The sequence below is a fragment of the Ictalurus furcatus genome, chromosome 7 (assembly GCF_023375685.1).
Source record: "Ictalurus furcatus strain D&B chromosome 7, Billie_1.0, whole genome shotgun sequence".
Taxonomy (NCBI): domain Eukaryota; kingdom Metazoa; phylum Chordata; class Actinopteri; order Siluriformes; family Ictaluridae; genus Ictalurus; species Ictalurus furcatus.
This window is the reverse complement of record NC_071261.1, coordinates 24,514,800-24,539,188: the sequence shown is the minus strand read 5'-3', so window position 1 is coordinate 24,539,188 and position 24,389 is coordinate 24,514,800. Positions and strand designations below refer to the sequence as shown.

The 24,389-nt window shown below is 41.1% G+C and overlaps 1 protein-coding gene across 1 annotated transcript; it reads right to left on the bottom strand.

Moving 5' to 3' along the window:
* Positions 1-5,632: 5,632 nt before the first annotated feature.
* fxr2 (FMR1 autosomal homolog 2) lies at positions 5,633-24,147 on the bottom strand. Its single transcript, XM_053629389.1, has 18 exons — positions 23,806-24,147; positions 23,459-23,659; positions 20,378-20,430; positions 18,675-18,768; positions 18,127-18,198; positions 15,010-15,158; positions 14,589-14,682; positions 14,364-14,480; positions 13,897-14,067; positions 13,380-13,458; positions 12,792-12,901; positions 12,413-12,499; positions 10,681-10,900; positions 8,530-8,709; positions 8,193-8,393; positions 7,990-8,088; positions 7,671-7,765; positions 5,633-7,453 (listed from the first exon to the last, which is right to left on the bottom strand). Exons 2-18 carry the CDS (start codon positions 23,507-23,509, stop codon positions 7,343-7,345), a joined length of 1,983 nt encoding a protein of 660 aa, XP_053485364.1. The 5' UTR covers positions 23,510-23,659; positions 23,806-24,147; the 3' UTR covers positions 5,633-7,342.
* Between the last annotated feature and the right edge of the window lie 242 nt (positions 24,148-24,389).

The following is a 24,389-nucleotide window of genomic DNA, read 5'->3' as shown; positions in this document are numbered from 1 at the left end:
GCAGCTGTATCGAGATTTAAAGTGTAGACCAAGAAACTTAAGGAGCAAGAGTGCAAGTTGAGTTTAAGGCTGTAGCATCAAATATTTTAGCGTTTATTTCCTGGTATTTACATCTAGATGTGTTAAACAACATAATACATAGAACTTTTTGTAATCAAATCACCCAATTTGTAGCTGAGCAAAAGTATTGGAACAGATAAATCAATAAGTAAATAACATTTTAATATCCGGTTGCATATCCCTTGCTTGCATCAAGCCTAGCACTCAGTGTCATCACCAAATTGTTGGTTTCTTCCTTGTGATACTGTTCTAGGCTTTCACCACAGCCTCCTTCAGTTATTGTTTGTTGTGCTGGGTTTCTCGATCCAATCTCCTCTTCAGGAGGTGAAATGCTGCTCAGTTAGGTTAAGGTCTAGTGATTGACTTGGCCAATGTAAAACCTTCCACTTTTCCCCACCCGATAAAGTTCTTTGTTGAGTTGGCAGTGTGTTTTGGATCATTGTCTTGCTGCATGATAAAGTTCCTTCCAATTAATTTGGATGCATTTCTCTGACAGAGAAAATGTTTCTGTAAACTTCTGAATTCATTCTGCTTCCAACATCAAAATTGCAGCTGGGTTTCATTTATGATTAACATTTGAATCTAGTTTTATTGCATTTTACTGATACGAGAAATCAGGCATAAAAAGATAAAAGGTAGCAATGAGATACAAAGAAAAAACACCCCCTAAGTTTTGTTCTCTTAATAGTTACATCATCAACAGAGATTAGTGAGCCTGTTCTAGAAGCACCCATGCAAACCAAAGTCATGACACTACCTCCACCATGTTTCACAGATGAGTATGTTTTGGATCATGAGCAGATCCTCTCTTTCTCCACACTTTTCTTATTGCTGATGAGTGGTTTGCATCTTGTGGTATGTCCTCTATATTTCTGCTCTCAAACTTCTTCGAACGGTGTATTGTGATACCTTCACCTCTGCCCTGTGGAGGTTGCTGGTGATGTCACTGACTGTTGTTTTGGGGGTTTTCTTCACAGCTCTCACAAGGTATCTGTCATCAGCTGTTGTTGTTTTCCTTGGCCGACCCATTCGGTGTCTGTTGCTCAGTACACCAGTGGTTTCTTTCCTTTTCAGGAGATTCCAAATTGTTGTATTGGCTATGTCAAATATTTGTGCAATGCCTCTAATTGACTTCCCCTCTTTTCTCAGCTTCAAAATGGCTTGGTTTTCTCCCATAGGCAGCTCTCTGATCTTCATGTTGGCTTATCCTTTTTTAACAACAAATGCAGTCTTCACAAGAGAAACTGAAGGCTAAAACCAAGAGTAGATGTTCAGAACTGTTTATTGTTTAAACAATCAATATAACAGGACACACCTGGGTAACAAGAAACACCTGTGAGACACATGTTCCAATATCTTTGCTTGTCTAAAAATTGGGTGGTCTGATTCAAAGTGTGTTATATGCCGTTTAACACATCTACATACAAATACCAGGAAGTAAACGCTGAAATTCTAAACTCTCTTCTAATATACATCGTTTGAGCTCAAACCCGAATTTCTTTAACCTACAGCAAAACAAATGAATCAGTTTATATAGTTTAATTCACACTTTCAGAAAAAATAGCACTAAACTGCACCTTTGCTTGGTGCTGAGCTGCGATCCTAAATCAACCTTTAATATCTATCTTTCATTTGGAAATGTAAAAAGATTTAAGTTACATAAGGTGTACTTTAAACTTTTCTAGGTAAACAATACATACTGAAGGTACAAAAGATGTACAAAAGAAGGTACCTTCAACTGAGAGCATTACCTCAGCAACAATGGCACGGTTTCGTACCCTTTCTTTTCCAGAGGTTCCCAGCCCTGGTCCAGGAATACACCTTGAACTACATATTTTAGTGTTTGCCATGCTCTAACACACCCACTTCAACTCATGAAATGCTGGTAATTAACCGATTAAATAGATCAGGTGTATTGGGAACAGAGAAACCACTGAAGTGTGCAGGACAAAGGGTACTCCAGAACCAGGGTTGGGATCCTGTGTTCTAATGTATACAAGGACTTTGACTTAGTTGTTGAGTGCTCATTATGCTTATAAACATTAAACAACCATAAAGACAAGGAAATAGAGAACACTGGTTATATAACACACACTTGCTAGTATGAACACAAGTGGATACTATATAAGTATTACAAGTGAACAAGACTTTTATTCAGATGGTGTGCATAGTCTGAAATGTGTCTATATAGAATAGGCCATACAGCCCCTGTGGATGCAGAACTACATCCTCTGCTATGCCTTCCACAGTGCTCTGACTGCACCAGAGGACCAGCCATGCAACTTCCTGTCTGTATGCAAACTCCTTGACTGTAGTCTCATATGCAAACATCAGGAGATTAACAAACATATCCTTGGAGGTGTAGTCATTACCTTATAAAATTAGTTTTTTTTCCCCCAATGCCAATGGAAATTCAAGCATTTATTAGATAAACCTGAAATTAGGTCATAAGAACGGATTTTGTTGGCAGGGCCACTTTAAAAACCACAGAGATGGTTTTCATTAGAGGTGAGGCATGACTGTGAGCAAAGCAGAGGTTGAAGTCACAGCAGATGGTATAATCAGTAACTTAACAACACTTTTAGCAAGCTGTGCAGTAGGGAACTTTGGATGGCCTGCACCTACATACTAACTGTGGACATCTAGTTTTCTGTGTTTGGAGGGTAAATCAAAAGCTGTAGCAGGGATTAAAGTCAAATCAAATGAAACAAGGGAGATTCCTCGTGTGACCAGCAGAGGACAGCAGACAACTGTAATTTTCACAAAAGTTCACCAGGAGAAGTAGGGCAAAAACAAAAGAGCATGTAAACCAGGGGCATTCAAATGATCCAAGGTTTCACACTGTCAGTTTAGCTTGCCATGTTGTAGATGGTTGAAGATTTTTTATCAAAACAGATTACAACTACAGAACTGACATAACTTAAAAAAACAAACAACAACAACAAAAAAAACAAAACATTGCCAGTCTATACAAGTAAGCCAGCACTATAAGGTTTATCCATAATCCTGTTCTGCTCTTTTCATTTCTTGATGAGGCAAAAAAAAAAAAAAAAAAAAAATTAGGTGCCAATTGCACATAGTTGCTCTAAGCAGCAGTTAATTTCCTGTCTGCAGTGTTCTGATGGTAAACCCTCATACATTGTGGCTTGCAGGATTACAGTTTTCAGACATGTTTCAGCTTTGATGTGGAATTTAATTGCATTGATATATGGTGTAGTAGACTGTCCTGAAATAAAAAATGAGACTGTAAAGAAACTATACAAGGAACCACTCAAACAAGACAGGTAGTGTTAAAATACCATATTAAAACGTATTTGCCACATCCTGATTTCTTCTGTTTTTGTGTCTCATATACTAAATAGTTTTAGATTTCTAAATGAAATACAACATAAAACAAAGGCAACCTGAGTAAACACACTACAGGTTTTTTTTTTTTTATTAAAGCAAAATAAATAAATAAATAAAATTTTCCCAAACGTATCACCAATGTGAAAAACTAATTTCCCCCTTAAATTTAAAATGTGGGTGTGCCACCTTTAGCAGCAATGACTGCAACCAAACGCTTCTGATAACTGGAGATCATTCACTCACTTCTAGAACTAGACCCTTCCCAGACTGATGTATTTCAATCAACTTCATCATTCTGGAATTTCTTTCAATTTTGGCTTAGGGTGTTACTGGGTAAAACCTTTTGACCAACTACACGTTGTTGAAAAACTTTTATTTAAGTGTTGATTTGATTTAACAGGGCTTGTAGTAATCAGGCCTGGTTGCCAGATTACTGATAAATTGTTCTGAAACAATTTAGTACGAGATGTACACAAAAACAGATTAAATCAGGCAAATACTTTTTCATAGCACTGTATACAGAGACATCTCTACATTTTTTTATGAATCAAAGCCTTGTTTCAGTGGCTATTTTGTACCATTTTAGTTTACAGTGGTGCTTGAAAGTTTATGAACCCTTCAGAATTTTCTATATATTTGCATAAATATGACCTAACACAAGATCAGATTTTCACACAAGTCCTAAAAGTAGGCAAAGAGAACACTAATTAAACAAATGAGACAAAAATATTATACTAGGTCATTTATTTATTGAGGAAACTTATCAATATTACATATCTGAGTGGCAAAAGTATGTGAACCTCTAGGATTAGCAGTTAATTTGAAGGTGAAATTGGAGTCAGGTGTTTTCAGTCAATGGGATGACAATCAAGTGTGAGTGAGCACCTTGTTTTATTTGAAGAACAGGGATCCATCAAAGTTTGATCCTCACAACACATGTTTGTGGAAGTGTAACAAGACACAAAGATTTCAGAGGACCTCAGAAAAAGAGTTGATGTTTGTCAGGCTGGAAAAGGTTACAAACACATTGCTAAAGAGTTTGGACTCCACCAATCCACGGTCAGACAGACTGTGTACAAATGGAGGAAATTCAAGTCCATTGTTACCCTCCTCAGGTGTGGTTGACCAACAAAGATCACACCAAGAGCAGGATGTATAAGAGTTCATGAGGTCACAAAGGAACCCAGGGCAACTTCTAAGCAGCTAAAGGCCTCGCTCACATTGGCTAATGTTAATGAGTATACAGTCAGGAAAACAACAATGGTGTGCATGGCAGTGTTGCAAGAAGAAAGCTACTGCTCTCCAAAAAGAACATTGCTGGCCCTCTGCAGTTTGCTAAAGATCACATGGACAAGCCAGAAGGCTAATGAAACAATATTTTGTAGGTGGATGAGACAAAAATATAATTTTTTTGTTTAGATGAGAAGGGTCATTTTTGGAGAAAGAAAAACACTTCATTCCAGCATAAGAACATTATCCTGTCATGGTTTTCACCCGTTTTGCTGCCTCTGGGTCGGGACGACTTGCCATCATTGATGGAACAATGAATTCTGAATTATATCAGCGAACACTAAAAATGTCAGGACATCTGTCCATGATCTGAATCTCAACAGAAAGTGGGTCCTGCAGCAAGACAACTCTAAGCACACTAACCCTATACAATAACCCTAAGTCATTCTACCAAAGAATGGTTAAAGAAGAGTATAAGTTAATGTTTTGAGATGGCCAAGTCAAAGTCCTGACCTTAATCCAATAGAAATGTTGTGGAAGAACCTGAAGCAAGCGGTTCGTGTGAGGAAACCCACCAAAATCCCAGAGTTGAAGCTGTTCTGTACTGAGGAATGCGCTCAAATTCCTCCAAGCTGATGTGCAGGACTGATCAACAGTTACCAGAAATGTTTAGTTGCAATTATTGCTGCACAAGGGAGTCACACCAGATACTGAAAGCAAAGATTCACATACTTTTGCCACTCACAAATATGTAATATTGGATCATTTTCCTCAATAGATAAATTACCAAGTATAAAATTCTCTCATTTGTTATATTGGCTTCTCTTTATCTACTTTTAGGACTTTGATGTTTTAGGTCATATTTATGCAAAATATAGAAATTTCTAAAGGGTCACAAACTTTCAAGCACCACTGTAGAGGAACACAATTAGCCTAAATGATCTTTACATAAAGAACAATAAAGCTATGAAATAAAAGGCTCATTCCAGAAATATTTTTTTCATTTCCATTTTATTCTTTTTTTAATGATGTGAAAAGTACAACCAAAAAAGTTTGAGAGCAAAAACCAAGATGACAGTAATGTGAGCCAAAGGGAGACACGAATCCCCCGGTTGCGTCTTTTTTTGACCGCGACAATCAGGAACGCGACAGACATCCTGTTCCGTATAAACACCACGCTTGCCTGGCCTCCGAGGCACGTGGATTAAAACTCGGGTTTAAACCTCCTCGACCAGAGACCCAGGAAGTCTAAACTGTGTAGTGATAACATTGGAGTGTACTGTATATTCACATACACAATCGTGTGTGTGCGTGTTTGTGTGGCTCTCAACTTTTCTGAGGCCTGTTGTTCCCTACACAACATGCCTTCTTGATCACTAGGTTGTGTACAACCCCAGCTCATCCAGTAGGGGGCACCACAGAGGAGTCGTCACCGTTTAAAACGTTCAGCAGGCACAGCGAGAATAAACCACATCAATCTACTGTGGTGTCAAAGCTGCAACTGGGTGCATTATCCATCACTTTACCACACAATCACGTTCCACACACCCTCTCAGAAACAGCAGTGGTTTTTGGGGGGGGTCAGAGGCACTGATGTACGTTTGGGTATCGGTTCTGGGAAAATTAGCAATCTGGGTCTGGCAGGTTTCTACCTGTATGTCTGTGTGTGAGGCTGTTCCTGATGCAGCCATGCCTGTTTTCCTCCATAATGCAAAGCACAGAGAGGTGAACACCCATCCTTTAACTAACATGGCTGCATCCCTTCATCTCTCTCGATAGAGTCGGCTCTCAGACGATGTAACAGTTCTCCCAATTTATGTCTACGGTTGCATACTAACTACACGTGTACAAACGTACATACACGCACGCGCACACACACGCACAATAAACGCTGTCCAGATCATGACTCCTACCACATATGAATGTTCCTACCTTCTTGTTTGGCATTAGTATCAAATTGTATCCTCTCTTCTCTCTCCTAGCATAACCCTGCCATGATGTTCTCAACTGGATTCTCGTTTAATTGAAGAAAAAAAAGCATAAGAAACAGTATCTGTTGTTCCACGAACAAAAACAAAAATGCTTGTTTTTTTTTTTTTCAAATTCAAGGCACAATGTCTTTCCTCCCCCACCCCACGTTAATCTTAGAGTACCTTAGCCACAACTGCCAGTCACATGAGAGGCTCCGCCCACATCCCCCACAATCTCTTGGCTAGCTCCTCCCCTCGCCTCTAACACTGTTTCAGAGATGCATCTAGTTGGGAATGTGACCAATCCCACACCAGTGAAGAAAAACAAACAAACAAACAAACAAACAAACAAACAAACAAAACAACGACAACAGTGACGAACAAAAAGAAAACTGTTTCTCCAAAAATTAAAACATATAGTCACGTCCTGTGTTCAGTTACGTCAGATTTTGGAAGCGTATCCACCAGCTCTTTTTTGGCAAGCTTCTCTTACATAAGCACTAAGTACTGATAGATAGAATAAACATACACCGTTTAAGTGTTTAAGTAGATGCGTTTGTCAAATTTTTTTTTTTATATCTTTTTCTCCTCAATCTCATATGAACTCAAGATTTTTAGTCGATTTTCACTCGTCTGTTTAAAGGTTTACGTAAATGCAAGCAGGGACAGATCGCTGTAGTGTCTTGCTCTAGACAATGGTCTCGAGTGGTGAGCTGACGTTTTGCGTTTTCCATTTAGGAAACGCCATTCACCAGGGTCAGAGTCTCCCCAGATGATGGAACACCATTGCTAGGGGAACGCTTGGACGGGGTATGCTCTTCCTTCTTCACACTAGTCCCATTCTCCTGTAGAGGAAACCAATGAGTTAATTGGTCTAATGCCTGTGTGTGTGTGTGTGTAATATGTCATTATATATATATATATTTATTTATTTTCAATTAAAAGTACCAAATTAAATTTTAATTAATTACAAAAAAGAAAGGGAACTACTGCAATCTTATTCCAAGTAGCAGTCAAACCAACAGCATTAAGCATTAAACTAAGCCATTAGGCGTTATGTACCTTAGGATGGGAGGCATGTTGAATTTCTTCTTTCTTCACTGGAAGGTTCTGTCTGCTCTGAGATTCTGCACGAGAGATGAAGTCGGCCACAGTAACTGCAAATGACAACAACAAAAATAAATGCATCAAACAACTCGGAAATGCTATGATTTGGTAGTTTCCCTTATGTGCACACACACACAATTGTGAACCAAGTCTAATTATGTCTAGAAACTGCATAGTTACACTGCAGCTGAAAAAGAATAATAATAAAAAAAAAAAATCTGCATTTTCCTGAACAAAGTTTATTTTATTTGTTATTTTAACATGTTTCTCTCACCTGGCTGTCTGTCACGGCTGGCAGAGCCCCCCTCTGGTCGGGTGGCACGATTACGGCGACGGCGGCTTCTGTTGCGCCTCTGGGGTTTGCCGTCATCATCTGAAAAGCAACGAGAGCAGGTCAAGGTCTCGAGTGCTGCATGATTTAAAGGAACCATCTTGCTATCATCAGAGCACTTTAAACTATGCAGGTGTTCATCTTACCCAGTCCATTCTCACTAGTAGCTGCCTGGCCATCCGACTCATTGGCGGCGTCAATCACACTGGGCTCCTGGTCGTTGCGGCGACGGCGGGAACGGCGACGGCGGTCATTGCCGCCCATGCTCTCGCTGGCATCGGTGTCTCCACCCAGATCACCTTCACCCTCCAGCAGGGAATAGGGGTTACTGTCAGGGTCCTTTAGCACTGATGAAATAAAGAGAGTATGTTATACACACACACACACACACCCCTCAAACTTTGCTGTGGTCAAAACACAGCTGCTCCTAAAACCACCGATACAACAATCCTCAGCGATCATACAAGCTGGCGAACTGGGTACCTGAGCTGATGGTGTTCGAGCTGCGGGATCCTGGGCCTCCACGGCCTCTGCCTGTGCTGGATCCTCGGCCACGACCTCCTCTCCGGGAGCCCCTCTCATCACCTCCCACTCCCCGGGGCCTAGGATCCCGCTCAGCCAGATCCTCCGACTCGGACGCATTGGACAACTCAGAGTTTGTTCCTATCAGAGTTCAAAATGCCAGAAGTCATCAGGTTTATTAGGACAAACCTTAACTTTGACCATGTTGTCTAGCATATACTTGGGCAAAGGCAGTACCCAGTGACTTACAAAAGGTCATGCAGCACCTGGTCAGGATTAAACCACATAAAAATACAGGTAGTAAATGCACCAACTGATTTAAATCAATCAGTGTGCACAAAATCAGCAGTCTGCAGACACATTTTAGCCACACGACGCATATAAATACATCGTATGTACATCAAGATCTAACAGATTTTACATTATGTAGCAATCTTTTGCACAGAAACGTACAAACACCACCACCGAAAGCTTCTTGCCTTAAGTGTTGAGCTGAGATTGCATATTATACAGTAATCTGTTGCATCTGTAAACGTATATGATGAAAAGCTAACAATGCAGAACAAATCAGGTTTTTGTAGACAGAATACACCATGTCCTGCTTTGGCTTCATATATTTTAAAAGAACAAAATACAGGGAAAAAAGAACCCAAATTACTTAAGATTTAATTCAACCCCGTGCATTGGAAATATTCAATCTATCCAATACAACCACAACGTCTGCGCAAAGATTTAATTTAACTGTCAAGAAGAAGAAGAAAAAAAAAAAAAAAAAAAAAAAAAAAAAAAAACAGATTTTTTATTTAAACCCTTTTACAGGGTTCGTACAGATGTTTCATAATGAAATTCCAGGACTTTCAAGGACTTTTCAAACACTTCTTCACTATAACGTCAGTTTAACTCCACGTGAGTGACAGGAGCACTGTTCCAACAACTTTCAATGGAAAGTCGCTAAATGGCGCTAGATGATGTCACACGCTAATTAGCATATTCATTACGTCATCGCATATTTGCATGATGCATTTGCATCGCAAATTACTTTTCCTACTCTGTGCTCACATACTGTATTTTAATACAGCCAAATTCCCAATAAAGTGGTTCTCATTTACATATTTTTTCTGTTTCTGCTGTCAGACAAGGGAACGATCCTGATTTTATAACTGCGATGCTATCTGACAAAATCATCATACACAAGTTAAAGACAAGCGCTGTGCTGTGATTTTACCGATAAATACATGTAAAATGATCACTCAGTGAGAATGTTATAAGTGACGATGTCTTTTATTCTTTCTCTCACACTGAATGTGCAGCTCCTCTCTGTCCCTCACTGAACAGAGTAGCTGCAAAGAGAGGTAGACCTGGGGCGGCTGTGGCTCAAGTGGTAGTGTGGATTGTCCACCAATCGTAGGGTTGTCAGTTCATTTCCCGTCCCACATGACTCCACGTACCTTGGGCAAGAAACTGAACCAAGAGTTGCTCCCGATGGCAAGTTACCGCCTTGCATGGCAGCTCTGCTACCATTGGTGTGTGTGAATGGGTGAATGAGACCCAGTGTAAAGTGCTTTGGTTAAAAGTGCTATATCTGCAGACCGTTTACCATTTACCTCCTGGGGGAAAGCAGGATCTTGCGCTCGTGGGGCAGCACTGAGTACTCTATTCTACAGAAAGTAGCCAAAGTTTGTCCAAAAAGTCTCTGGATTTGTCACTAGGTACTTTTTTTGGCAGAAAAAAAGCCACTAATGTGGCCTGGAAAGTGGACCGGAGCTGCCTTTGTTAAAATGTGTAAGCAAATAATGGGCCTGCAGCAGGGTCATAAAATCATATATTGAGTGAAAGGATTATATTCGTGTTCTATCAAAAAGAAATACTTTAAAGTCATTTACCGATTTTGTCTTTGTTGACTTTTTATAATTTCAAGCACTTTTTGAAACATCACTAGGTTAAAAAAAGGCCTACTTTCAAGGTTTTCCAGTACTTACATTTCAAACAGTCAAATTCAAAACACTTCGAGCACCTTGTACAAACCCTGCTTTTAAATATTCCAACCTTTCCAATCTGTGTCTTCAAAACATACAAAGCAATAGTGGAAGAGATCATGTACAGTTGGCTCACCATAACCAGAGTATGCATTGTTGGACTTGCGCCCACGACCTCGTCCACCGTACGTGCGGGAGGTCTGTAGAGAGTTGCTGCTCTCGTCAGTCTGGTATCCCCTCTCACGGTCACCGGCTCCAGGTGCCCCGGAGCGGTTTGGGGCGCCACGGTAACCAACACCGATCTGACGAAGCTGCTCATCAATCTGCAGCCGCTCCAGACGCAACTGTTCCACCTCCTACCGTTGAGAGACACACAAACACAACAAGCGGGCTTGATTATCATCATCAACATCATCCGATAATATCGGCACAGAATAAAAGTCCCCGAAATACACAACACAAAGCTAAGTTGGTAAGATAAACTGTACCTATACATCTATAGTGGTGTATAAATGTATAGGTATAGTGTACTACACATGTATAGTGGTGGCTAATTAAACAAGCCTGTTAATATACAAGAAAATAAGAGATATTCCCGTTAAGGTGAATCACAGGTGTAGAGATGACCAACATGCAGAATCTTGCGTATTAGTAAAGCTAAACTACAAAGACAGCAGTCAGTGTGTTCAGTAAGGGGAAGTGTGTGTGAGAGGATGTCACTGCGGTGTGCGACAGCTGCATCGTTGAACAACAGCTGAAGGGTGGTACACTGAAGGCTAGCGCAGGGGCTGAGGGGCTATTCTGGGAAGCACAGAGCCATGTAGCTTGTAATCCATCCATCCAACATACCCTCACCCCCCCGGAACTGCCCTAATGGTTATCTTTAGCTGTTGGTGGTTAAAAGAGAGGTGTGATCAGCAGGTTTCCATGAGAGAGTACGTCAGGTGACCAGTCTAGATTGAGCCGCCATCTCCAGCGCTGCAGTGAGCTTAACATGGCCGCCTGCCATTTCTGCACATAATCAAAAACGCAGGTCTGTGTAATCGTTTTTAAATTAAGATAGTATTTGAACATTGACCTCTCATGTCTCCGCTGACTGCTAATCTTGGATACCAAGGGAAGGAAAAAAAAACAAAACAAAAAAACAACCATCACCCCTGAAGCACTTTTATAAGGCGTTTTCGAGTTCAACTGCACCTCGCCTTGACTGTAAGCTTATCTGGTTACAGACAGGGGAAGAGATGAAAAGACAGTCGTCAATTCGGACAGTTCCTTTGCTTAGCGAGTTGCCGCCGGTGACGAGAACATTTTTTCGCAGAAATTTATGGGTGCAGGTTGATTAAAAAATAAAAAATGCTCAATGCAAATAAATAAAAAATAAAGTCATGCGTTCCCTTACTCAGTTTTGTTAAGAGACACACAAACTGACATTTCACTGTAAAAAATCTAAGTATTGTTTTCAAAACAGTGCGTCTATATGAGGGCTTCCTATTCTTCAATTCTTCATGTAAAGTCTGTATTGTTCATCCATTTAATTAGGATAAACACAAGATATGTTCATGATTACATAAAAACATATAACCTACTGACGGGGTGTATAACACCATTAAATACATCACACATTTAATCTGGAACAACATCTTTAGGCATTTATTATAGTTGCCAGAGGAGCTAACAAATCAAGATTTAAGTTCCGTCCTCAAACAAGACGACTCGTAGCTTGTGCAGTCGGCAGGATTCAGCTGGCTCTAAAAAACCTGAATCTGCCTTACTCAGGCAGATTGGTACAGGTGCACTGTACTAAGCCAAGTGGTGATGGAGCTGCGTTAAGTCGAACACAAATATAGTATCCTCAGAAGTCAGCTAACCTGCAGGTAGGCCACATGGTACTCCAGCAAGGCTTGGGCATTACTTATGTTTTCTTTGGTTCCTACAAAGATGAAGGGAACCATACCCTGAAAGATGGGAACACAAAAGACATAGTAAGTTACACTATTTTATGAAAGCAAATAAACATACACATACATTATATATATATATATATATATATATATATATATATATATATATAAAATATATAATATATTATATATATATATATATATATATATATATATATATATATATATATATATATATAAAATCAGAATAAAGGTCTATAGTGTGTAGTTTCTATAGTGTGTAGTTGTGACTATATGTCAGTCAGAACTACTGAGAGTTGTGTGTTGATGGTGTTTGGAGGCTTACCTCCTCTCTGGGCAGCTTTTTCTCATTGTCCCCTTCAATCCGAACACGCACCACACCAGACTTGTCCACAATTTCCTGGATGATTTTGCCACTTTTCCCAATAACTTTGCCTAGATGACACGAGAGAGAGAGAGAGAGAGAGAGAGAGAGAGAGAGAGAGAGAGAGAGAGATTTAAATGTGACTGATATTTTACACTACCAGCTACAGTCAAAATTTTATTTAGTGGGCATTTGAACCTTGCACTCATAACAGCAATAACTTTCTAATACTGAGAGTAAAGCATCAGAAGAATCATTTAAACCTTGTGAGAACGTGGTCATTTGTAAAAATCCAGGATACATATGGAATGTGGCACTGCAGAAAAATCACTCCGATCTCAGCAAAACATCCTGTCTGAACCTGACTCTCGAGGGTGTCCTTTGGTGTCTCTGAGCTACCGTCAGTAGTACTGCTAACGTCAGTAAAGACTGCTCCTAAACTATTCTTAAGACTAAAAGCCCAACTTTGTTATTTCCCCCCCAATTCAAGATGACAACCAGATGTCTCATTCCGCTAAATGATCTCCGTGTTTCACAAAGTAAACTCACCTACAAGATTCCTGGGTACCTGGAAGGAGTCTTCTTTAAACTCTAGATATACTCTAGCCTGTTTCACAGCTTCGGGGGTCTGACACAGCAAAAGAGTAGAGGAGAGAACAGAAAAGAACATGTTCAGTCATTTCACACATATTGAGAACACCCTATTATTCTAGTTCTCAGTTCTTTCAGAGAAAATGAGCAACATAATTATGACAGCATTTTCTGGGTTTCATTAAAATCGTGTTCAGCAGTTAAGTCGGGAGTTTTCGTTTGTCCTTAAGACAACATTATACTTGAATATCGCCTGGTTTAAAGTTGCTAGAGGGCGAGCACCTTTTGATCGATTCCCTGTTTACAGAACAGCTTTAGGCATTGTACGTTACATCGCATTAAAACTCTTGCTTACGTAACCACTGGTTAAAAAAAAAAAAAAAAAAAAAAAAAAAAGTACCGCAGGACATACTACAAATGCAAACGTGCCAACACAACTGCAGTTGCCTGTTCGTTTTACTTAAAACACACACACCTCTCCGTAGATCCTGAAGGTGCAGCTCTCCTCCTCAAGCTCAATGGCGGTGACCCCAGGAACCTTGCGTGCCTGCTGGATGTTGGCGCCGTGGGAGCCGATGGCCAAACCCATCAAATCCTCCCGCACCCGTACCTCCTCCTGATAGGCTGATGCCAGCTGTTTACTCGTCTGAAGCGCACACACGGTGGCAAGACAGACATTAAGCTTCTACTTATTTTCTTGCTTAATCATGCAGCATAAGTTAAGATCCCTGCAGTGCAGTTCCTAAATTTTGATTCTCTTTTGACATTTGCTGTCTTTTTCTGCTCCAACATCCCATCATTAACTAACAAATGACTAAAAATGATCTGAAGATAAATCACTAAACTAGTGTATTTCAATGGGAAGGAATTTTATAACAAAAAAAAAAAAAAAGTGTTTCAAGGTTTCAACGTTGACGTTTGAATACGTGTGTGTGCACGCACCTCGAGGTGTTTGGTGGCCTCCTCGTTGCGAGACATGAGCATGAGCTTGGTGCGAATGCTGCGGAAATGCATGTCACTCAGAAGGGAGGCACGCTTCACTGTCGAGTCATTTGTGGACTGTGGAAAGACAGCGTTTCCTGTTCCATTACCGTGCACTCGAGGGAAAGAAATTACTACAAGGAAAGAATAATGAAGGAGAGGACCAGAAACAGAAAATGTACTGACCAGTACAACCAGCTCATGTGATGAAGTGTTGTAGAAGATGCAGTTGGCCCCGATTGCTTTCCTGAAGTCTTTGTGGATGTTGTCACTTAAGCAGCTGCCACATTTAATCAAAGTTTAAAAGAAAAAAAAAAAACATTATGGTTGAGTCCATCTTCTCATTCTTTCCTCCTCTCTTCCCTGTCTCATCATCTACCAACACCGCAGACATCAAATGCACGTGTTGTGTGAACCAATCTGTGTATTACAGCTATCAAATTCTTTTTGACTAAAGAATCATTTAGCTAAAAGCTTAAAACAGACGTATATTAGGTGCTTGAAACGGTAACGTCCAATCCTAATACAGAATACATAAATACGACGAAAATATGAAGCGTCACATTTGTTGTGACCGCTCGTGTGTGTATGAAGGCATCACACTCACATTTCTCTGAGGTCCTCGGGCACAGCGATGGTGGTTTTGTAGAAGGAGTTGCGAGTGGAAGGGCTGTTGGGGTTGACAGGCCGGATTCTTTCGGATGTGACTATTTCGTTGTATGTGGCGTCACATGCAGCATACTCGATTACATAGAACTGAAAACACAAAGTCCACACAGCGAGAACTTCCTTCAACGAGCCTATACAGTTTACGTCAACGAGCCTCTATAGTTTACTTCAATGCGTATACCAATAATGTGCCTCTATATCATTAATATACCTCTTAGAATAAAACTACATGAAAACAATTAAAACCAGTAAACATGTTACTAGCAATAAATAAAAACATTCATACAGAGCACATTTTACAGAAATATGTGTGTGTTAAAGAGCTGCAAGTAAAACACAAATAAATACAAAATAAACACTGGTAATGAAAAATAGTTCTTCTGAAACACAAGACAAAGGACAAGTCATGCACTAACAATGTTCTTTCTCTCACACACTCACCTCCAGCTAAAGAAGTTCAAAGACAGCATTGTGTTGTGTATTAAGCTCAGAGGGAAAAATAAATAAATCAATAAAGCAGTCATCAGTCTTTTGGTCAAGGATCGATTGGGTTGATAATGTACTATAACGCCGTGCACAGTGTTATCAGTGAACTCCATGGGAGGACTTTTATTCTGCCTAGCATCTCGCTGACCAAATGAATCAGTTCATTAACTTCAATTCAGTTTTATCATATAGAACATTTGACAAAAGATACTGCCACCAAGCGGCTTTAAAAGTCAAACGCTCACGCGTTGAACCAGGACCAGACCCACTTACCCCAACCACATCATTTTTAATCAGAGGTGGAATCAAAAGAGCTATTCTAACACACACCACGTCCAAGCGTGATGTACTACTGTGCTGCTGATGGAGTGGATGAGATCGCAGCAGCAGCTTGAGCTTCATATTAAACCAGAAGATCGTTTAATGCTGCACATTACCGAAAGTGCTGTCATAACTGAGTTAGACAGCCTGTGTGTGTGTGTGTGTGTGTGTGTGTGTGTGTGTGTGTGTGTGGGGAAGAGAGCTAACCAAGGTGCTAGCAAGAAGACGCAAGAGCAGTTGTGAAGGAAGCCAAGTGTTTTGCTCTATGCAGTATTTTCACCAGGGTGCTGCTGCACACGCGCGCGCGCACACACACACACACACCCCAACACTTTGCCAGCATGATAGCATGCAGCATTGTGTACATGCCCCACAGAGAGCCTTCACTGTAATAGATTATAATAGTGTTGGACTCCAAGTCAAGCGGACAAACGTGGGCAGTGGAGAACAGCTTAAAACAAAGCACACTCAATTTGGTAAAGTCTATTTAAACATTAGGGTCAATTTTAATTATTTAAAGCCTAAAACTAAACGAAGCATTACAACAGTGATACGAGGTAAAAAAAATTAATTAATAAAAATGCTCAAACATGGTCATTTTCTATGCAATGCTGCTATCACAGATGAAGCCACATCTTAGAGGTACGTTTATGGGTAACTGGGTCAAGAGCTATGTATCTGTGCTATTAGGCCAAAAATGTGCTCCCAAAGGGCTTGAAACGCCTCAAATCAATATTCACGTTCCAGGTCTGAGGGTACAAACGCACAGCTCAACAGTGCAGATGTGAGCCTGAATGCCAGGATTCAGGTTTAAGACTAAGCAGTATCATGTAATGCCATCATTCACCTTGTAGCTCTATTCAATACTATTATTCGAATATAAAGATAATCACCTCTGGAATTACTGCAATAAACACGATCGTTATGGAAACTCAATAACAAAGCATCACTGATGCTGAATTACAATTGGCCTAGCTTATGACATTACTCAACTTAAAAAGTTTGGCAATATTTAATGAACACCAATGGGGTATACGCTAATTACTATAGTTATATATTATATTAAGTCAACTCTTTTTATTCACCCAGCTTTTTATTAGTACCAGCTAGCATTATGGGATCACACTGTCGGCCATTCTTCTGGCTTACTCGCACAAAACTCATAAAAATAAATAAATAAAAGACAGCAGAGAATATAAATACAGAGCTACCACAGAAACAGACTTCATTTTATCTACATTAGTTGAGGATACATTTTCAAGCTTAAAAGTTAACAAGCTCTTTTATTGCCCTGAGCCACAGCATGCATGTTTACTTTATAAGCAGGTTAAACGCGTTTAGTCCGAAGATCTTAACAGGTTAACTTTGCTGGATTTTTATGATTGCTTTCTCGGTATTGGAGGACAAGAATATTTAGGGAACACGTGTGTTCACTTCCATCACCTCATGTTAAACTCTTCCAGTATACACTGATTCCAGAGTACAGCTCAGACAAAGGTCTCACTTTTGAAAAGCCTTGAATCATGTCATGTTAGCAAGTAAAGTATCATACAACCAAATTTTCAAAGATGGGAAATGTACACGTATTCACACACCTCTTCTTGGATTTCTCTTGCCTCGTGCGTTGATGTATACCTCGGCCCATTAATTAGTCGTTAAACGCGCTATGCTTGTACTGACGTGTGTAGTTCATTTGTATACATCCCAGCATTCTGTGTTTTAACTGAAAATCCAAGTTATAGCATCCCGAGGGTCAAAGTTATACATAGTGGCAGAATTCTGTTGATATATTTAATTGCATTTTTCCTATTAGAGAAAGTTGTACACTAATCACAAATAAGGATGATTAAATATAAAATAACACTATTACATAGAAGGAGTTCTGACAAAAGAAGTGCATGTACACAAAGCATAAGAATCTGAAAAGTTTGATCCAGATTGAAAGTTAATCTACATGCTAGCAAGAATGAGCATCTCTGTTCGGTGCCTATGCAAGTAATCATTTGAAAGCCTCAATGACTATAAGCCACAATCACAAGCTGAGTCTTCTCCTCTGAACTCACTGATGCACTCAGCTATGTGACGTGGACTATAATTTGAAACAACAGAACTGGACGTGAATGGGAGGTGTGTATGGCCCCTCCCAGATTTCATGCTATTTATGATAGGATAAATGAACAATGAAGGAGAATTCCTACAGACACACAAACACGGTAAGCACGGTGAACCAACCAAGTCTTAGACTCACCTCGCCCTTCATCATCCTCACCCTCGCCAGCCACCAGCCACAGGGTTCTTGTTCGTTTGCTCGGGAGTACACCTGACACACAACAGATACACAAACAGGTGAGTGTGTATGGGTGGAGTGTGTGAATTATTACGTGCAAAGAGGAAATTCAAAAGGTAATATCTGTGACATAAGTGCAGCGCTGTAAACAACTGAATTAGATGGTGAAGAACGTAGTGGGACATGTGCATATTAAGCTCTTTTAGGAAGATTGAGTTTGGGGGGAAAAGACTCAGATATTTACAACCAAAAAAGATTTCAATCAAATCTATATATATATTAAAAAACAACAACAAATGGTTGATGCAGATAAACTCAGGATAAACCAACAGCACCATGTGTGGAAGTGGCCATGTGTCAAATGTCAGCCATGCTTGCTAATAGCCCCCAACAGCTGTCATGTTGAGAACTAAGGGGGCTGCAAGGCGATCTTACACACTGCAATGGTTAACAAAGGTGTGTAAAGTTGTGACTCAGACAAGAGGTGTCTGGGGTAACAACAGCCTTACCTCCACTTCCTCTCCCTCGCCGATGTCCTTGTGGTAGTCGGATGGGGGTGGCAACCTCACATCACTGAACGGTAGCTGTCTCTCTGGTTGCCAGCTATTTAAAAAACAAACAAAAAAAGAAACACATATGCACACGCATCCATCAGTATCTTAAGCAGAAACACGTTTCCGCATTTAATTCTTCGCAGGGAACAAAATCTAAGTTAACCAAGTACTAGATTAGTGTCGTCACACTCAGACCCCAAGACACTACTGGCACACCCTGATCACACTATGTGGCTTTCAATATGCACACATTCATTCACATTTCCCATTGCACAGAATGTAAATTGTTATAAATCCAACATCACAGGATATTTGATGGAATTTCTGTTTTAAATGCTTGAGCATGTTTAGCAGTGCAGCCCCATACCATATTATTAATGTGATGAGGACTATTCTCTTCACCACAAATGGCTAACAACTTCCAGAAACTCTGTTTTGGTTTTTGGCAGAGATTACTTTTTCCTCAGCGTCAGTTTAATGTACTAACATGTTAAATCTGCCACTTTAAAAAGTGGCAGCGTGTCATACCATAAATATTCATCAACACATCATCCTCTATAACGTTAAAGTATTGGCTTCTGTTCACACCCTCCCGATAACTTCCTGGTAACTGCATATGGCCTTTCCCCCCCAGTGAACATTTATGTCAGTCTTCCCAGGACTTCCTGCTGGGATCATACTTGACCAATTCCTGATTAACCACCGGCGAATTCCTTTGTAAAACTGACTGTGTGAAAATAGTTCAATGGATTTTCAATTCTAGTAAACGTCACGTATATCCTTATGTACAAATGCGCCGTCTGCATTAGACCTGTTTGGAACACATGGAACAGCACGGGACAAAGATTGCCACCAAGGCACCACCCATCCCTCTCCTGCTCTCCATCACACACACACATATCTTAATCAATATGGTGAATCATTCTTAAACATAGGTAAAAACCTAATGGGACATGGGGTACGCCAATATTTTTTTTTCTGAGCCACTTGTCAGAATACAGCACAATTTAAATGACAGAATTATTATAAACTGAAGCATTTATGCAAGAGCACAGGTGAATGACTACAGTTGTAGTTGATGGTAGGTCAACGTAACCAGCCAAGAATGGCAGGGCTGTCATCAACCCCCCACCCCAGTTCACATATCTCGTACGGCTATTTCTGTCTCACCCTCATCAGGGCAGACAGAGACAGAATGAACATGACTGTGCTAGGGCTTGTATGAAAATATGGCCCAGTGAGTATACTGGTCAACTTGCTGACAGGGAATTGTTTAGTTCAACATCATGAATGCTCAAATGGAAGTGTAGATTAGAGAAAATAAACAGAAATTGCGAGAGAGGACAGGAACAGGAACGGAGAAGGTGGCGGGGTTACATAAAAGAGAGAAAGAGACACAGAAAGACAGGCTAACAGGTGCGGAGAGAAAGAGAGACGGTGACAAATCGGGGATTTACCCAGAGAAAGTTGGGTTAAAAGAAATGGACAACACTAACTACTGGGTGAAACATCATACATATAAATGTTGTTAGACGTGTTGTTTAAGGTCAGGTGGGCCCAAAAACTGAGGAAGTCGATTTAGACTGTCTGTGTATTGCTTTAGGGGTCAAGGGTCTTCCACTAGTACTCAAAACCCATTAGAAGTGACATTAACTTACTTGTTCTCAAAAACTATCGTGAGGGAGTCTTCATGGACATCTTTGATGAATGCCTGAAAGGACACAGAAGAAAAAAAAAGAGCATGTTCAGCTTCACATAGATGCTTGACCGTGATAAACCCGCACTAAACAGAAAAATTTCCTTGTAAAGAAAAAAAATTAAAACTGCTGTAAATGTTTCTCGTTTCTTGATGCTGGCACAGCCATTTTATAGGGAAGCAGAAGAAACAGCACACAAGTTTCTCTCTCCACGTTCACATATTCCTGACATCTCTGGTCTCAAGGGGCATGAGAGCCCTTTCAAGTTCCCTTGACAGTCAGGCCAGGTTTTGTATACGGATGAACACACCCACATAGTATGTGACAAAAGTTTGTGGGAAGTGGTGGTCTGGCACACATCACAGGGAAAGTGAAATACGTATTACGAATAGCCCACTAGGATTATGAGAACATAAGAGATACACAGAAAGCGAGAACCCCTTCTCAAAATCTGTTCCTCATCAATCACGCCACCACTCAGTTTTATCAAGACACACCTCTAACCCACAGCACAGGATGAGTGACGGAGCTGGCAGGGTGATGCTGCCTAATATGGAGCAGCGAGGAATGGAAAAGATAAAGAGAGTAAACCAAGACCTCTGGTATACCACCTGCTTGGAGAGACACCTTCTTGCCTTCTCATTGGTTTCATGTTCTTATGTATGCACGTTCCACTGCACAACATCATAATAAGTTTACAATATTAAATAAAACACTTAGACACATGTATGCAAGATAAAAACTGAAAAATCTGTTCAGATGGTACTTAAAATATCTATTAAGCATCTGTATAAAAGCGTTGTCGAGTTCCAAACGTTTTACAGTTCAGTAAAATGTGCTTGATGGCCATAGGGGTTTGGCATGGTACAACGGGAGGATCTTCACCAGTCAGTCAAAACGCACGTGTTAGTCTTGAATGGCCCAGTCGGCATCTGGTAAACACTATTTGGTCATGTCTAGATGTAAAATTATGAGTGTAATTTCTTTGGATCCTGAGTTTATTCTGTATAATTCTGTTGCACTCAGTCCATTCTGATCGCCAGTGACTGGTGATAAACGAGTTCATTAATGGCGACAGGTCAATGCGATATCCACACACACAGCACTAACTTGCTTTGCGTTCAAAATCAGTACAAAAACATAGTTTAGAAAGAGTTTGAAAAGTGTAAGCTGAGCGCATGAAAGAGGTGTGTATGTTACAGTCGCCATCCATTTTGGGACACATGCCTGAAGACTAATGACGTCCAATGCGTCCCTTGCATGTGCCACTCTTCCAAATGAGAACGTAGCCAGTCCCTTTTTGGTCCGAGAGCTCTGGGAGCATCACGGCTTTCTGCATTAGATGGGTCATCAATGAAACAATCAGCACTGACCACCTACATGACTATGATGTAGCATAAACTGCTCAGTAGACCATCATTTTCAATTCGGCAAGTAAACCCTTGGCAAATGTCTTAGCAGTACCAGGAACTCAACTGTAATCAGACCTCTGTGCAGATCTTTAAACCACAGAGGTAGCCAATTATATAACTCTGATATCGAAAGTGAAGAGATCCAAGCATGCGTTTGATTTCAATCCCCAGTTACAATGTGACGAACTGAACGTAAAACTGACAGACCCGGTAATATCCATCGTAGTATCGCAAAGACCTAATCAATTCTCAAATACAGGTGAAGGACAGGTAAAAATTTTTTACAGAAGTGCAAGAGAACAATCCAACTATAAGTCCTTTTGCAAATTTGTAAAAAGGATTTAAAAAGTTAATAGAGAAAGCAAAAAAAAAAAAAAAAAAAAAAGGGGGAAAGCCATGAATAAGGAAGTGATGAGGGAGATAAATATTACCAAAAGGAATAAGCAATAAGTGAAATTATTAAAAGGATCAGAGTGGTGGAGGAGAGTGAAAACGTGACGGCACACAGCAAAAGTAGCAGTGAACTAAATGAACTTCTGATTCGAGTTAAAGTTATGCCGACCGAGCAGAACTGGATTCAGCCGAGCCGAGAGCAGTGACTGCACTGAGCAGCCGTGGGGTGGGGGGTTGGAGAGAGTGTTGAGTGTCAGGGCTGAGATCACCTGTTCCTTTTCCACCTGCTCTCATCCCTCAGATTCAAACTTTCAGACAACTAATGTCACCTCTCAGTATAGAACGTGCACTACACCAACACTACTACAGCAACTAATAATCCCGTGAGAAAACCAGAGCAATATTTTGCACTATTAAAGTCTCTGCTTTCACAAGCCCTGAAATGAAAACGCCAAGGCATCAAACATTATGAAACCTGTGGGTAGAACGCTGAGGTTTATACAACCGGTATCAGTCTGGTTGAACTGGATTGGGCTGCCTAATCAAACTGGAGCAATCGGAAAACTTTAAACCGAAAGGGGGTTTCTGGTGTCGGGGAAATCGTGCACACATGGTTAATAGCAAGGCTCACTCGTTAAAAGTAATTACTGTGATCGTGAAGACTGGAACGATATGACTCGGCTTGTAGTGAGTTGATCCTAAAAGGTGCCCATGACAGGCTGTATGAGATACGGCACACAAGCACACTGTTAATAGATGGAGCAAAAGTCTAAAGCCTTGTGCCACTACATACTCCAGACTTCCTATGTTTCGCTAAAGGTCACTAAATATCATGAAGAGAAGAAGTGTGTGCTGCTCATTTGGGAGGATGTGTTAATGCAGATAATAAAGGAAATGTCCAAGCACACCCGAGTCAGAACCTTAGTGTCTGTACTCTACGTTCATTTGACAACACATCGTCTGGAATTTTTTTTTCCCAAAACACTTCCTGAATGTCCACATTTCTCCACAGAGCCTTCAGTGCTGCTCAGACCTGTGAAGGAACGGTGGAAAAGCGAGCTCACCGTGTGCCAAGGCCTCCTTCACAACAAAGTGATGGCGAACCTCGTTTCATGCATGAGATATGGTATAAAATCCTAGCTCGGTCTAGGTCTTATGACGAGCCACTTAAACAACGGTGTTGGGATTTGTCCCGGGTTTAAACTCGGCACTTTTGGGTTTGACTGAAGTGAGTTACCTTGTAGAAGGCCCCGTTAGAGCCGCGCACCTCCACCGGCAGCCCGTCCATGGCGGCCGCTGCGTCCCCGCTGCTGTGCCTCTCCGCGGGTGCTCCTCCGCCTCCACTGTGCGGCTCCGCTAACAGCCCCAGCTTCGCCGGCCCTTCGCCCGTCTCCGGCCGCTTGCGGATTTCCAGCGTTTCGGTGTGGAGGGAGAGGGGCTGGGTAAGTTAGCAAAGAGATGTCTGCGGTTAGCCTGTTAGCTCCCCTTAGACACCCCTGGTATTACAGCAGAATGAACTCAATAACGGTAACGTTAGCACTAGATAGCTAGCCGTCGACTGACCCAGAGACAGTTTGGTCTTACTTGTGTTGTTTGGACAGTTGAGCCGCGCCGGTCCGGCTAATGCAGCTAGCTGCTCGGGTCAGGATGCAGGCTGTCGGCTAATGTCTCAGGCGATGTTAGCAAACAGCTAATGATCGCTAATTAGCTCTCACGAACACCGCCTCCCTCTGTTACCGGGCTACTAGCTAAGTAACACAGCAAGTAAGTCTTACTGCTTATGTTTAGGGGACAGTATGAGTGTGCGTTATGGCGTAATTACGAATCGCCTCAACGCGTCGTACAGCTAGCTTAAAAATCCTCTTATCGCCCGGCAACTCCTCTCAGCCCCGTTGCCCGTCCTCCCCTCGCACGCGCGCCGTCCGAGTGAAAATTCGCGACTGTGAATGACCCCCCCCAAATGCCCACCCCTACCACAGCAAGCTCCGCCCACACTACGATTAGCCGCCGGCGATTGCACAGAAGCCCTGCCATTCAATAAGAACACCGCTGCTTATTGGCGGAGCCGTTAGAGGCTGGTCAACACAAATCCAGTGCCTGAACTGCTGATTGGTTGTAGTTTCTCTGTGCTAAATTTAGCCGACTCGTTCCACGATCCATTCCGATTC